This window comes from Oncorhynchus gorbuscha, linkage group LG02, assembly GCF_021184085.1.
Source record: "Oncorhynchus gorbuscha isolate QuinsamMale2020 ecotype Even-year linkage group LG02, OgorEven_v1.0, whole genome shotgun sequence".
Classification (NCBI taxonomy): domain Eukaryota; kingdom Metazoa; phylum Chordata; class Actinopteri; order Salmoniformes; family Salmonidae; genus Oncorhynchus; species Oncorhynchus gorbuscha.
The window spans coordinates 27,219,551-27,236,264 of NC_060174.1; the positions used below are offsets into that span (position 1 = coordinate 27,219,551).

At 45.3% G+C, this 16,714-nt stretch overlaps 1 protein-coding gene across 4 annotated transcripts in view; it reads right to left on the bottom strand.

Annotated features, from left to right (window-relative positions):
• The window catches only part of LOC124000216 (cadherin-13-like), a 701,352-nt gene that overhangs the window by 61,347 nt on the left and 623,291 nt on the right, over positions 1 to 16,714 (bottom strand). For all 4 annotated transcript variants that reach the window (XM_046306448.1, XM_046306439.1, XM_046306433.1 and 1 more), the window contains one exon: positions 9,673 to 9,815. In XM_046306448.1, coding sequence (XP_046162404.1) covers positions 9,673 to 9,815 — 143 coding nt within the window. The remainder of the gene's footprint in view (positions 1 to 9,672; positions 9,816 to 16,714) is intronic.

Genomic DNA, 16,714 nt, shown 5'->3' on the forward strand with positions numbered 1-16,714 from the left:
GGCTAATGGAGTCAAAAAGGAAAACACGGCGACGCAGAGCGAAAACCGAAAGTAACGGGGGAGAGCGCAGAGAGAGAGTGGCTGAGTCAGGAGTCAGACCTGAGCCTACTCTCCCTGTTAATCGTGAAGAGCAGTTGCAGTGGGAGAGGCTGCACCACTTGGAGATTTGGACATGGGAGGAGGAATTAGACGGAAAAGGACCCTGGGCGCAGCCGGCAGAATATCGCCGTCCCAAGGAGGAAATAGAAGCAGCTAAAGCGGAGAGGCGCAGGTATGAGGAGGCAGCACGGCGACGCGCTTGGAAGCCGGAAAAACAGCCCCAAAAAATTATTGGGGGGTGGCTAGAAGGGAGAATAGTTATGCCAGGTAGGAGACCTGCGCATACTCCCTGTGCTCACCGTTGGGCTAGAGAGACCGGGCAGGCAACGTGTTATGCTATGGAGCGCACGGTGTTTCCAGTGCGGGTGCAGAGCCAGCTGCGGCACATACCAGCCCTTCCTATTGGCCGGGCTAGAGTGGGCATCGAGCCAGGTAAGCTTGGGCAGGCTCGGTGGTCAAGAGCTCCAGTGCGCCTGCACGGTCTGGTCTATCCAGAGCCACCTCTACACACCAGTCCTCCGGTAGCAGCTCCCCGCACCAGGCTTCCTGTGCGTGTCCTCGAGCCAGTACCACCAGTTCCAGCACCACGCACCAGGCCTCCAGTGCGCCTCGCCTGTTCAGCGCAGCCAGCGCTTTTCTCCTCTCCTGCGCTGTTGGAGTCTCCCGCCTGTTTAGCACAGCCAGAGCCTTTCTCCTCTACTGCGCTGCCGGAGTCTCCCGCCTGTTTAGCGCAGCATATACATAAGTATTCACACCCCTGAGTCAATACTTTGTAGAATCACCTTTGGCAGCGATTACAGCTGTGAGTCTTTCTGGGTATGTCTCTAAGAGCTTTCCACACCTGGATTGTGCAACATTTGCCTAAGATTATTTTCTAAATTCTTCAAGCTCTGTCAGGTTGGTTGTTGATCATTGCTAGACAGTCATTGTCAAGTCTTGCCATAGATTTTCAAGTAGATTTATGTCAAAACTGTAACTCGGCCACTCAGGAACATTCACATTTTCTTGGTAAGCAACTCCACTATAGATTTGGCCTTAGGTTATTGTTACTGAAAGGTGGATTCATCTCCCACTGTGTCACGAATCTCGCCGAAGATGGTGCCTCTTCCTGTTCGGGCGGCGACCATCGTTAGAAGTTGTAACACACTGTCTAATGGAAAGCAGACTGAAACAGATTTTCCTCTAGGATTTTGCCTGTGCTTAGCGCCATTCCGTTTCTTTTTTCATCCTGATAAAGTCCCCAGTCCTCAACGATTAAAAGCATACCCATAACATTGTTTTATTTAACCTTTATTTAATTAGGCAAGTCAGTTAATTAAAAGAACAAACTCTTCTTTACAATGACGGCCTACCCTGGCCAAGCCTGGACGACACTGGGCCAACTTTGCGCTGCCCTATGACACAGCCACCACTATGCTTCAAAATATGGAGAGTGGTACTCAATGATGTGTTGTATTGGATTTGCCCCAAACATAACACTTTGTATTCCTTTGTATTCAGGACAAAAATGTCATTGCTTTGCCACATGTTTTGCAGTATTACTTTAGTGCCTTGTTGCAAACAGGAATCAACAAGGCACTCTATACAGGCTTCATTCTTTTGACTCCGTCAATTAGGTTAGTATTGTAAATTAAATGTGCCCGTTTAGGTTTTAGATAGCAGCTGTTTTTCTAAGAGTGTACGATGATCATACCAGAGGAATTGTTATTTACGAGCCAAAATTTTAAGAGTGTATCCCAAGCAAGCACGTAGAGAGAATGTTCACTAAGTGAGCCGTTAGACCATGTGTCGATACTTTTGGCTGCTTCAATAGTATTGAAATCAATTTCATGTTTATTCAATTGAGTTATATTTTGCAACTAGGCTACTGCCTGTAATGTTTGCATGTGTTTCATGATGTGTGACATAATGTGTGCATTGATTTACCCAATCTGTGACTTAGTGCATTATTATTGCCTAAGTATAACAAGTCGCCTCAATAGCCTACTTCCAGCCATAGGTGGTAATACACTGTATCTCTGGGAGCTGATCCGTCGTCAGTATTGTGGAATAATTGTAATGTTAAAAAGTTTGTTGCTGGCTGAAAAGTTAAGAACTACTGAATTATAAAGGAGGAAGTAGAGCGTGGAAATCAATGACGATAGTATACGCTGCCCCTGGACCACATCACAATGTCTTCCTTTCCCCTCTCACTAGGACCCCCAGCCTATATCCATAGAATAATATACAGTAAGACTTTGTTTTTATCTCTCTCTCATCCCATTCTCTACCGAATCCCTTTATCTTTATTTTTATCTGTATATATTTTATACCTTCGCTCTCTTTCTCTTGCTTTTTCTCCCTTCCCTTTAGAAGGGAAGGGAAGAAACAAGGACCATCCCCCTCAACCCCTCTCCCTCCCTCTCTCTCTCAGCCAGAGCACTCTGCTGGTCAGTTGGAGGCCTGGAACATTCCTTTGAGTGTTCCAGATAAAGTTGTGTGTCAGATCGATACCCTGTTAGTAGCTGGCGTAGGTATGTTGTCATGCAATCATCTAAAATATCATTGTAGACAAGCTTCAGCCTGTCTATGACAGAGCAATTTCCTCAGGCCAGGTGATGCGCGCGCACACACACACACACACACACACACACACACACACACACACACACACACACACACACACACACACACACACACACACACACACACACACACACACACACACACACACACACACACACACACACACACACACACACACACACACACACACGTAAACAAACAAGAAAACACACACACAGAATGGCATGCAGTGCACGGATCCTCGGTTAGCTGTGAAGACATGGGCCATTACTCCAGCATAGTCCCAGAGGGCATGTTCTTAGACATACAACACATGGCTCAAATGGCCATCAAAAACTATGATTTACGAGCAGGTTACGGCAGCAGCTAGACTGATCGGTGCATGAACATCATAACAGACAATAATTTTACAGACAAATCTGCCAAAAATCATGACATATTGTTATCATAACTGTCAAATAATGATGTCCGAACTAGGCTATTGAGAGCAATTGTCCAGATAGTACAGCTGGAATCAGATAATTAAACCCCTTCATTGACATTATGCATATTAATGAATCAAATACTGCTGGCACAAAATGTAGACTCCAAATTCATGCTGGCAATGACAAACTACACCACACTACACCATATTCCAGATCAGTTTCTTTCCTGCGGTCTCATCCCCATCATCTGCCTCTAAGACATTCTGTCATTTCACATGCTTGTTCTTCCAACTGCTCAAACCACTCTTCCTTGCTCCTTCTCTTCAACGCTCTCTCGCTCATGAAAGAAGGAGTGGGACTGAAAGGGTGACACAGCTATAGTGCTGGAAACATTCACAGATATGTTTGTCTCCAGATCTCATCTGAGTCTGGTTGGCCACTGGACTCGCCCCAGCCGTGCAGTCCCAGATCACCATCGGATTAGAGTGGAAACCCGCCCCGGCTTCCTCCTCTCCTATCTCTCCAGCTCCTCTGCTCTCCTCCCAGCTGCCCACTGCAAATGAGGCTAGGAAACACTGTCACCACCGATAAATCCACGATAATTTAGAATTTCAATAAGCATTTCTCTACGGCTGGCCCCTACCCTTGTCAACAGCCCTGCACTCTCCACAGCAACTTGCCCAATCCTCCCCCATTTCCCCTTCACCAAAATCCAGATAGCTGATGTTCTGCAAGAGCTGCAAAATCTGAACCCCTACAAATCAGCCAGGCTCGACAATCTGGACCCTTTCTTTCTAAAATGATCTGCCGAAAGTGTTGCAACCCCGATTACTAGCCTCTTCAACCTCTCTTTCTTATCGTCTGAGATCCACAAAGATTGGAAAGCTGCCGCGGTCATCCCCCGCTTCAAAGGGGGACTGCTACAGATCTATATACAGTATATCCTACCCTGCCTTTCTAAGGTCTTCGAAAGCCAAGTTAACAAACAGATCACCGACCATTTCAAATCCCACCGTAACTTCTCCGCTATGCATTCTGGCTTCCGAGCTGGTCATGGGTGCACCTCAGCCATGCTAAACGATATCATAACCGCCATCGATAAGAGACAATACTGTGCAGCTGTATTCATCGACCTGGCCAAGGCTTTCGACTCTGTTGTCGTGTCTTTGGCTATGCCGGATTAAAAATCCTTTCTCTGTAATTAATATTACATGATTGAGCTAAATGTAATTAACTAGAGACTAGGGACACAACAAAATAATATTTATAGAGCTGTTATATTCCGAATAAACTCAAGAAGATCTAGTAATATTTTACATCAATAGCAGTCAATATTAATCGTCACCTTAATTCAGTCTCATCTGAAAGTTGTAAATTTTTGGTTAACTTCACGAACCCTGGCTAACAAGTTGAATCAGCAATACAATGTATTTGTATTTACTAAATACCTAACTAATCACACAGAATTACATATACAAAATTAATTATACCTTGATTACAAATTACATCATAAAGGAAAACTTCCCTGGCGGAAGGAACAGATATGACAGCTGGTTACACAAAAGAAAAGAGGCTGGGTTTGAGTGAAAGAGCGGGAAGACTGAGGGACAAAGGGAGAAGCTGTGCTATCATAAATACAGTATCTTATGCATTCTAAATTACCACCCATTTGGAAAAGGAAAATATTATAAATATTTACTCTGAGCTGCGCTTCGTTAGATTGGTGGTAGATGGAAGGCCGTGTTGCCAAACCTTTGTCCTTTGAAGAATGTATCTGGTGGTCAATTGAATACGTTGTAGTAAAGTTGTTGTGTGGTAGACGGGATACTCTGTCTGTTCTTTCATAGCCCGCGTTTGCAGCTGCTGTTGCTAACTCAACGGCTAGGAAGTATCACTTCTGTAGTGAATAATAGTTCAAAGTTCATACCATTCGCAACCAAATCTCATGCTGAGGTTGGCTTAGTTCTGTAGTTGACATATTAGTCCTTTTAACGCAGAGGCTGCAGACCTCACGTACTTGGAACAGGAGGTTATATTGTCGTCAAGGCTTTATATAGGAAGTGAGAGGAGGGCGTGTTTGAAAGGTTTTATAACCTGTCACGAGTCCGACCGAGGGTGGTTTTCCTTCCCGGTCGGTTGGCGCTCGGCGGTCGTCGTCACCGGCCTATTAGCTGCAACTGATTGTCTTTCCTCCCCCTCCTTGTATGTTTATTGGTAGCACCTGTTTGTGATGATTAGTTTGTCTTTATTAGACAGCCGGCCCACCTGGTTGTTGTGCGGGATTATTCATTGTAACCTTCGGCTCTGTAGTAGAGGAATGTGTTAGTTCCTGGTCATGCATTTTTCAGTAGTCATTTTTCATTCCCTGTGTTTTGGGGCCGTTATTATTGTGAGCACCCGGTGGTGCGTTGGTGCAATTAAAGAGCACAGCATTGTACTCTCTGTATCCTGCGTTTGACTCCACACCCACGGCACCCGGAGTATTACATAACCCATGTCCCTTCACAGGGGTGGGCCACTGATTGAAAGACCTAACCTTATGAAAACCCAAATCTCTCATTTGGAAGCTAAAATTACATTTAATCTCTTCACCAATAATTTTATATTCAAACATTTAAATTGAACAACAATTGTGTAGATGTGTAGACTTTCCACTGTAGAGTTTATGTCATCCTATCATCGATGAGAATGTCTCAGGTGACAACCGAACTGACATCATATTCATTAAGTACCACCGCATATGTTAAATTGGTCGGGTTACCAGAATATAGTTTATTTTCCCCCACCTGATGTTCCCAGAATCTCTATGTTAACCACAGGGTTTTCAAATGTCACATCAGTAGGGTAGAGAGAGGAAAAAGGGGGGGAAGAGGTATTTATGACTGTCATAAACCTACCCACAGGCCAACGTCATGACACTGTCAATCACCACATTCTTATCGGCAGACTCAACAGCGTTGGTTTCTCAAATCACTGCCTAGCCTGGTTCACCAACTACTTCTCAGACAGAGTTCAGTGTGTAAAATCGGAGGGCTGTTGTCTGGACCTCAGGCAGTCTCTATGGGGGTGTCACAGGGTACAATCACGGGCCGACTATCTTCTCTGTATACATCAATGATGTCTCTCTTGCTGATGGTGATTATCTGATCCACCTCCACGCAGACGACACCATTCTGTATACTTCTGACCCTTCTTTGGACACTGTGTTAACTAACCTCCAGACGAGTTTCAATGCCATACAACTCTCCTTCCATGGCCTCCAACTGCTCTTAAATGCAATAAAACTAAATGCATGCTCTTCAACCGATCGCTGCCCGCACCTGCCCACCCGTCCAGCATCACTACTCTGGACAGTTCTGACTTAGAAAATTTGGACAAATACAAATACCTAGGTGTCTGGTTAGACTTTAAACTCTCCTTCCAGACTCACATTAAGCATTTCCAATCCAAAATTAAATCTAGAACCGTCTTGCTATTTCGCAACAAAGCATCCTTCACTCATGCTGCCAAAGATACCCTCGTAAAACTGACTATCCTACCAATCCCCGACTTTGGCGATGTCATTTACAAAGTTACCTCCAACACTCTACTTATCAAGTTGGATGCAGTCAATCACAGTGCCATCCGTTTTGTCACCAAAGCCCCATATAGCACACGCTCCAGCAGGTATATTTCACTGGTAACTCCCAAAGCCAATTCCGAATTTGGCCAACTTTCCTTCCAGTTCTCTGCTGCCAATGTCTGGAACAAACTGCAAAATCACTGAAGCTGGAGACTCATATCTCCATCACTAACTTTATGCACCAGCTGTCAGAGCAGCTTACAGATCACTGCACCTGTACATAGCCTATCTGTAAATAGCCCATCGAACTACCTCATCCCCATATGGTTATTTATTTATTTTGCTCCTTTGCACCCCAGTATCTCTACTTGAACATTCATCTTCTGCACATCTATCACTCCAGTATTTAATTGCTATATTGTAATTATTTCACCCCTATGTCCTATTTATTTCCTTACCTCCCTTATCCTACCTCATTTGCACACACTGTATATTAGAGGTTGATCGATTATGATTTTTCAACGCTGATACCAATACCGATTATTGGAGGACCAAAAACTCAGCCAATTATTACTATTTTTTTAAAAATATATATTTGTAATAATGACATTTACAACAATACTGAATGGACACTTATTTGAACTTAATATAATACATTTTTACAAATTATTTATTCTCAAATAAATAATGAAACATGTTAAATTTTGGTTAAATAAAGCAAAAGGATAGTGTTGGAGAAGAAAGTGAAAGTGCAATATGTGCCATGAAAAAAGCTAACGCTTAAGTTCCTTGCTCTGAGCAAATAAATATATATATATATATATATATATATATATATATATATATATATATATATATATATATATATAAAAAGAAAGAAATCAGACGATTAATCAGTATCAGCTTTTTTTCATCCTCCAATAATCTGTATCGGTATCGGCATTGAAAAATCATAATCAATCGACCTCTAATATACAGTGTGTGCAAATGAGGTAGGATATGTGAGGTAAGGCAATACATTTGAAAGCTGGTAATTCCTTTTAACATGAGTCTTCAATATTCCCAGGTAAGAAGCTTTAGGTTGTAGTTATTATAGGACTATTTCTCTCTATACCATCCTTTGACTATTGGATGTTCTAATAGGTACTATAGTATTGCCAGCCTAATCTCGGGAGTTGATAGGCTTGAAGTCATAAACAGCGCAATGCTTGAAGCACAGCGAAGAGCTGCTGGAAAATGCAGGAAAGTGCTGTTTGAATGAATGCTTACGAGCCTGCTGCTGCTTACCACCGCTCAGTCAGACTGCTCTATCAAATCATGGACTTAATTATAATATAATAACACACAGAATACGAGCCTTAGGTCATTAATATGGTAAAATCCGGAAACCATCATTTCGAAAACAAAATGTTTATTCTTTCAGTGAAATATGGAACAGTTCCATATTTTATCTAACAGGTGGCATCCCTAAGTCTAAATATTGGTGTTACATTGCACAACCTTCAATGTTATGTCATAATTATGTACAATTCTAGCAAATTAATTATGTTCTTTGTTAGGAAGAAATGGTCTTCACACACTTCACAACGATCCAGGGGGCCCAAATTGCTGCATATACCCTGACTCTGCTTGCACTGAACGCAAGTGAAGTGACACAATTTCCCTAGTTAAAAGAAATTCATTTTTAGCAGGTGATATTAACTAACTATGTAGGTTTAAAATATATACTTGTGTATTGATTTTAAGAAAGGCATTGATGTTTATGTTTAGGTACACATTGGTGCAATGACAGTGCTTTTTTCGCGAATGCGCTTGTTAAATCACCCGTTTGGCGAAGTAGGCTGTAGGCGAAGTAGGTGTTTCAATGATAAATTAACAGGCACCGCATCTATTATATGCAACGCAGGACGAGCTAGATAAACTTGTAATATCATCAACCATGTGTAGTGAACTAGTGATTATGTGAAGATTGATTGTTTCTTATAAGATAAGTTTAATGCTAGCTAGCACTTTACCTTGGCTCCTTGCTGCACTCGCATAACAGGTAGTCTGCCACGCAGTCTCCTCATAGAGTGCAATTAAAATCAGCCATAATCGGCTTCTAAAAATGCTAATTACCGATTGTTGTGAAAACTTGAAATCGGCCCCAATTAATCGGTCATTCCGATTAATCGGTCGACCTCTACTGTGTATACACTTTTTCTATTGACTATTGACTGTATGTTTGTTTATTCCATGTATAACGCTATGTTGTTGTTTGTGTTGCACTGATTTGACTAATCTTGGCCAGGTCGCAGTTGTAAATGTGAACTTGTTCTCAACTGGCCTACCTGGTTAAATAAAGGTGAAAAAAAGAAAGCCTCGCTAATATAATGTCACACGTCTGTTAATGGATCTGTCAGAAGTTCCCTGAGGTCCTCCTAATAGAGATGAGCCCCTTCTACTGTCCTCTCTCTCCCTCAAGGCTCAAGTGATGTGGGTCTGAGTGTGCCTCTCAAAGCCACAGTCAGTGACAGAGTTCCAGGTAGAACCCTTTTGGTACCAAGTAGTACCGTTTTGGTTTCCATGTAGAACCCTTTCCATAGAGGGGTCTACATGGAACCCAAAATGGTACTTCCTGGAACCGCAAAGTTTTTTTTTACCTGGAACCAAAAACGGTTATCCTATGGGGACAGCTAAAAAAAAACTTTTTATAAGGGTCTACCTGGATGTCAAAACTCCGAGGCCTATGTAAACCCATGGTTATACATCACTTTGAGGAAATAGGAGAGGAACTGTCTACAACTTTACAGTAATCATGCCATACCAGTTGTCATCCGTTCTACAGCAATCCTTTTTTTTGTGTTTATGTACTAATTCAAATCTGTGACTTGTAAGGGTATTATTTGAGGATTAGACATGACATTTGATTAAATATTCCTTATACCATATTCTCTCCAGATGCAGAATAGATTATCATCACACCATTTTTTGAGGACTACACATTCCTATTAAAAGAGATTTACTGAATCTCTGACTTACCGTTGTCTGTAGCCATGAAGATGGCAGTGTATTTGTTGTCTTGAACGTAAGGTGATTCTCTGTCCAGATTGGCAGAGGTGTTGACCGTACCTCTAACCGGGTTCACACTAAGCCAGTTAGCCGGGTCTCTCAGAACTGCAAACCTTAAAGGGGAACAGATGACAGCTGATCAGAATATAGTCAGGGCAATGCCATGGTGTCATGACTGTCCTGTGAGGATCAAAATAGGTCAGATCAGCATGGCATTACAAAACTTAAACCAAACCCCCTCTCACACACAGAGGGGGGAGAAGGGAACCGGTGGGTGTTGACAGCTCACCCCCTGTTGTAAATCTAGGACAGAACTTTCAGCATCTCCCTCTCCAATATTCCCCATAGGAATGTGACTCTACACAGACCTCCCGCCAAAACTCTAATATGTTCTAAAGTGAATACTGGAACAATATATCTAACATAGAATGTGGGGAATGGTCAGAGGCGACCTAAAGAAACACTGATGTCGGTTTGCTTGTTATTTTGTGATGTCATTAAAAATGTTATAATTTCCTTTACTGTAAGTTGGGAAGTATACCCACTATATGTGTGAAGTGTCCAACCGATACGTTGTACATGAAATATAAAAGATTAAGAAAGTATTTTTGTTAATGATTTTAGGAGCCATAGATTTACATATTTTAAATTTTACTTGGCAAGACTGTTAAGAACAAATTCTTATTTTCAATGACGGCCTAGGAACAGATTTGTACCTTGTCAGGTCGGGGATTCGAACTTGCAACCTTTCGGTTACTAGTCCAACGCTCTAACCACTAGGCTACCGTGCCGCCCCTTTGCACAGTGAAAAGTCATGCCCCTGGGGGAGGTCAGAGAGCGTGTCAGCCTGACAGAACTGCCCTTTTGAACAAACTGTATAAAATGACGGGTTAAGAATTAACATATCCGAACAGAGAGACATGGAGCTGCAGCTAACTTTTAATGTGGTTTGAACTCTGAAATCTAAACTCGTGGTAGAGGTGATAAAGTCTCCTCCCAGACAATCATTGATACGGCTGATTAGCTGTCCTAAGTAAGGTATCTTCGAAAGTGAATTTAAGTGGAACCATTCTACTATTCTTGTCAAATCACCATAGTACCCTACTCTCATCACCCCACTGGGGACCATCGACACGACTGGCTCGCATATCTTCAAAGAAGCATCTTCCAGAGCAAATGGAAGGAGAATAAATTCTGTAGTTTTGTTCAGGACTACACGAAAAGTCACCGGATACCGGACGACTGCAGAGGAGAACAACAGTAAAGGCCCAACTCCCTTTCCTAGGTGGCCTGGTTCCGACAAATACACGAAGAACCAAGACATTTCACGTAAATACATTCATGATCTCTTACTCAAAGAGGGCGGCAGTTTGTGTGCAAAGTGTATGGTTACTGTGAGAGTAGTTTCTAAATGTCCTCTCCCTCTGTCCCTCTCTGTCATGCAGGTGAAAGAGGACCCAAAAGCGACTTGGCGAAAACAGAGTCTTTAATCCAGTAAAGTAAATACAAACAAAAAACACAACTTTCACTCGAAATGACGAGGACAAACTGGAGACTCGATCTTGAACAGCAGGTGAACAGCAGGTTGCCTCGGGAAGGCACTTGAACCAGACAGACTCAGACACCTGCTCACCACGCAGCATCTGAGGAAAACACGACACGACAGGGCGATACACAAACACAGCACGGTGAATTCTAGACAAGGAACCGACAGGACAGGAACGGAACACAAAGGAAGAAATAGGGACTCTAATCAGGGGAAAGGATCGGGAACAGGTGTGGGAAGACTAAATGATTGATTAGGGGAATAGGAACAGCTGGGAGCAGGAACGGAACGATAGAGAGAAGAGAGAGCGAGAGAGTGAGAGAGGGAGGGGGAGAGAGAGGGATAGAAAGAGGGAAAGAACCTAATAAGACCAGCAGAGGGAAACGAATAGAATGGGAAGCACAGGGACAAGACAAGATAATAAATGACAAAACATGACAGTACCCCCCACTCACCGAGCGCCTCCTGGCGCACTCGAGGAGGAATCCTGGCGGCAACGGAGGAAATCATCAATGAGTGAACGGTCCAGCACGTCCCGAGACGGAACCCAACTCCTCTCCTCAGGACCGTAACCCTCCCAATCCACTAAGTATTGGTGACCCCGTCCCCGAGAACGCATGTCCATGATCTTATGTACCTTGTAAATAGGTGCGCTCTCGACAAGGACGGGAGGGGGAGGGAAGACGAACGGGGGTGCGAAGAAAGGGCTTGACACAGGAGACATGGAAGACAGGATGGACGCGACGAAGATGTCGCGGAAGAAGCAGTCGCACAGCGACAGGATTGACGACCTGGGAGACACGGAACGGACCAATGAACCGCGGAGTCAACTTACGAGAAGCTGTCGTAAGAGGAAGGTTGCGAGTGGAAAGCCACACTCTCTGGCCGCAACAATACCTTGGACTCTTAATCCTGCGTTTATTGGCGGCTCTCACAGTCTGTGCCCTGTAACGGCAAAGTGCAGACCTCACCCTCCTCCAGGTGCGCTCACAACGTTGGACAAACGCTTGAGCGGAGGGAACGCTGGACTCGGCAAGCTGGGATGAGAACAGAGGAGGCTGGTAACCCAGACTACTCTGAAACGGAGATAACCCGGTAGCAGACGAAGGAAGCGAATTGTGAGCGTATTCTGCCCAGGGGAGCTGTTCTGCCCAAGACGCAGGGTTTCTGAAAGAAAGGCTGCGTAGTATGCGACCAATCGTCTGATTGGCCCTCTCTGCTTGACCGTTAGACTGGGGATGAAACCCGGAAGAGAGACTGACGGACGCACCAATCAAACGACAGAACTCCCTCCAAAACTGTGACGTGAATTGCGGGCCTCTGTCTGAAACGGCGTCTAACGGGAGGCCATGAATTCTGAATACATTCTCGATAATGATTTGTGCCGTCTCCTTAGCGGAAGGAAGTTTAGCGAGGGGAATGAAATGTGCCGCCTTAGAGAACCTATCGACAACCGTAAGAATCACAGTCTTCCCCGCAGACAAAGGCAGACCGGTAATGAAGTCTAGGGCGATGTGAGACCATGGTCGAGAAGGAATGGGGAGCGGTCTGAGACGACCGGCAGGAGGAGAGTTACCCGACTTAGTCTGCGCGCAGTCCGAACAAGCAGCCACGAAACGGCGCGTGTCACGCTCCTGAGTCGGCCACCAAAAGCGCTGGCGAATAGACGCAAGAGTGCCTCGAACACCGGGATGACCAGCTAACTTGGCAGAGTGAGCCCACTGAAGAACAGCCAGACGAGTGGAAACAGGAACGAAAAGGAGGTTACTAGGACAAGCGCGCGGCGACGCAGTGTGCGTGAGTGCTTGCTTAACCTGTCTTTCAATTCCCCAGACTGTTAACCCGACAACACGCCCATAAGGAAGAATCCCCTCGGGATCAGTAGAAGCCACAGAAGAACTAAACAGACGGGATAAGGCATCAGGCTTGGTGTTCTTGCTACCCGGACGGTAAGAAATCACAAACTCGAAACGAGCGAAAAACAACGCCCAACGAGCTTGACGGGCATTAAGTCGTTTGGCAGAACGGATGTACTCAAGGTTCTTATGGTCTGTCCAAACGACAAAAGGAACGGTCGCCCCCTCCAACCACTGTCGCCATTCGCCTAGGGCTAAGCGGATGGCGAGCAGTTCACGGTTACCCACATCATAGTTGCGCTCAGATGGCGACAGGCGATGAGAAAAATAAGCGCAAGGATGAACCTTATCGTCAGACTGGAAGCGCTGGGATAGAATGGCTCCCACGCCTACCTCTGAAGCGTCAACCTCGACAATGAATTGTCTAGTGACGTCAGGAGTAACGAGGATAGGAGCGGACGTAAAACGTTCTTTTAGAAGATCAAAAGCTCCCTGGGCGGAACCGGACCACTTAAAACACGTCTTGACAGAAGTAAGAGCTGTGAGAGGGGCAGCAACTTGACCGAAATTACGAATGAAACGCCGATAGAAATTAGCGAAACCTAAAAAGCGCTGCAACTCGACACGTGACCTTGGAACGGGCCAATCACTGACAGCTTGGACCTTAGCGGAATCCATCTGAATGCCTTCAGCGGAAATAACGGAACCGAGAAAAGTAACGGAGGAGACATGAAAAGAGCACTTCTCAGACTTTACGTAGAGACAATTCTCTAAAAGGCGCTGTAGAACACGTCGAACGTGCTGAACATGAATCTCGAGTGACGGAGAAAAAATCAGGATATCGTCAAGATAGACAAAAACAAAGATGTTCAGCATGTCTCTCAGAACATCATTAACTAATGCCTGAAAAACAGCTGGCGCATTGGCGAGACCAAACGGCAGAACCCGGTACTCAAAATGCCCTAACGGAGTGTTAAACGCCGTTTTCCACTCGTCCCCCTCTCTGATGCGCACGAGATGGTAAGCGTTACGAAGGTCCAACTTAGTAAAGCACCTGGCTCCCTGCAGAATCTCGAAGGCTGATGACATAAGGGGAAGCGGATAACGATTCTTAACCGTTATGTCATTCAGCCCTCGATAATCCACGCAGGGCGCAGAGTACCGTCCTTCTTCTTAACAAAAAGAACCCCGCCCCGGCCGGAGAGGAAGAAGGCACTATGGTACCGGCGTCAAGAGACACAGACAAATAATCCTCGAGAGCCTTACGTTCGGGAGCCGACAGAGAGTATAGTCTACCCCGAGGAGGAGTGGTCCCCGGAAGGAGATCAATACTACAATCATACGACCGGTGAGGAGGAAGGGAGTTGGCTCGGGACCGACTGAAGACCGTGCGCAGATCATGATATTCCTCCGGCACTCCTGTCAAATCGCCAGGTTCCTCCTGAGAAGTAGGGACAGAAGAAACGGGAGGGATGGCAGACATTAAACACTTCACATGACAAGAAACGTTCCAGGATAGGATAGAATTACTAGACCAATTAATAGAAGGATTATGACATACTAGCCAGGGATGACCCAAAACAACAGGTGTAAACGGTGAACGAAAAATCAAAAAAGAAATAGTCTCACTGTGGTTACCAGATACTGTGAGGGTTAAAGGTAGTGTCTCAAATCTGATACTGGGAAGATGACTACCATCTAAGGCGAACATGGGCGTAGGCTTCTCTAACTCTCTGAAAGGAATGTCATGTTTCCGAACCCATGCTTCGTCCATGAAACAACCCTCAGCCCCAGAGTCTATCAAGGCACTACATGTAGCACCCGAACCGGTCCAGCGTAGATGGACCGACAAAGTAGTACAGGATTTTGATGGAGAGACTTGAGTAGTTGCGCTCACCTGTAGCCCTCCGCTTACAGATGAGCTCTGGCTTTTACTGGACATGAATTAACAAAATGTCCAGCAACTCCGCAATAGAGGCACAGGCGGTTGGTGATCCTCCGTTCCCTCTCCTTAGTCGAGATGCGAATCCCTCCCAGCTGCATGGGCTCAGACTCTGAGCCAGAGGAGGGAGATGGTTGCGATGCGGAGCAGGGAAACACCGTTGATGCGAGCTCTCTTCCACGAGCCCGGTGACGAAGATCTACCCGTCGTTCTATGCGGATGGCGAGAGCAATCAAAGAGTCCACATCTGAAGGAACCTCCCGGGAGAGAATCTCATCCTTAACCACTGCGTGGAGTCCCTCCAGAAAACGAGCGAGCAGCGCCGGCTCGTTCCACTCACTAGAGGCAGCAAGAGTGCGAAACTCAATAGAATAATCCGTTATGGACCGTTCACCTTGGCATAAGGAAGCCAGGGCCCTAGAAGCCTCCCTACCAAAAACTGAACGGTCAAAAACCCGAATCATCTCCTCTTTAAAGTTCTGGAACCTGTTAGAGCAATCAGCCCTTGCCTCCCAGATAGCTGTGCCCCATTCTCGAGCCCGGCCAGTAAGGAGTGAAATGACGTAAGCAACCCGAGCTCTCTCTCTAGAGAATGTGTTGGGTTGGAGAGAGAACACAATCTCACACTGCGTGAGAAAGGAGCGGCACTCAGTGGGCTGCCCGGAGTAGCAAGGTGGGTTATTAACCCTAGGTTCTGGAGGCTCGGCAGGCCAGGAAGTAACAGGTGGCACGAGACGTAGACTCTGGAACTGTCCAGAGAGGTCGGAAACCTGAGCGGCCAGGTTCTCCACGGCATGGCGAGCAGCAGACAATTCCTGCTCGTGTCTGCCGAGCATGGCTCCTTGGATCTCGACGGCAGTGTAACGAGCGTCTGAAGTCGCTGGGTCCATTCCTTGGTCGGTTCCTTCTGTCATGCAGGTGAAAGAGGACCCAAAAGCGACTTGGCGAAAACAGAGTCTTTAATCCAGTAAAGTAAATACAAACAAAAAACACAACTTTCACTCGAAATGACGAGGACAAACTGGAGACTCGATCTTGAACAGCAGGTGAACAGCAGGTTGCCTCGGGAAGGCACTTGAACCAGACAGACTCAGACACCTGCTCACCACGCAGCATCTGAGGAAAACACGACACGACAGGGCGATACACAAACACAGCACGGTGAATTCTAGACAAGGAACCGACAGGACAGGAACGGAACACAAAGGAAGAAATAGGGACTCTAATCAGGGGAAAGGATCGGGAACAGGTGTGGGAAGACTAAATGATTGATTAGGGGAATAGGAACAGCTGGGAGCAGGAACGGAACGATAGAGAGAAGAGAGAGCGAGAGAGTGAGAGAGGGAGGGGGAGAGAGAGGGATAGAAAGAGGGAAAGAACCTAATAAGACCAGCAGAGGGAAACGAATAGAATGGGAAGCACAGGGACAAGACAAGATAATAAATGACAAAACATGACACTCTCCATGTCTTTTGTAACAAGCAGGACTGAATCATAAGTAAGGCTCAAGTTTTTTCAGATGCAGGAGGTTAGGACGGTTCAGAATGATGATATGATACGAGGTTATGATTAATAAGATGACAGTTTATGTATGTGATAGATAAAGACATTTAGAGTTTAATTCAGGAAATGGTAACTCTTCAAAGAACCAATCTCATGGTGACCCAA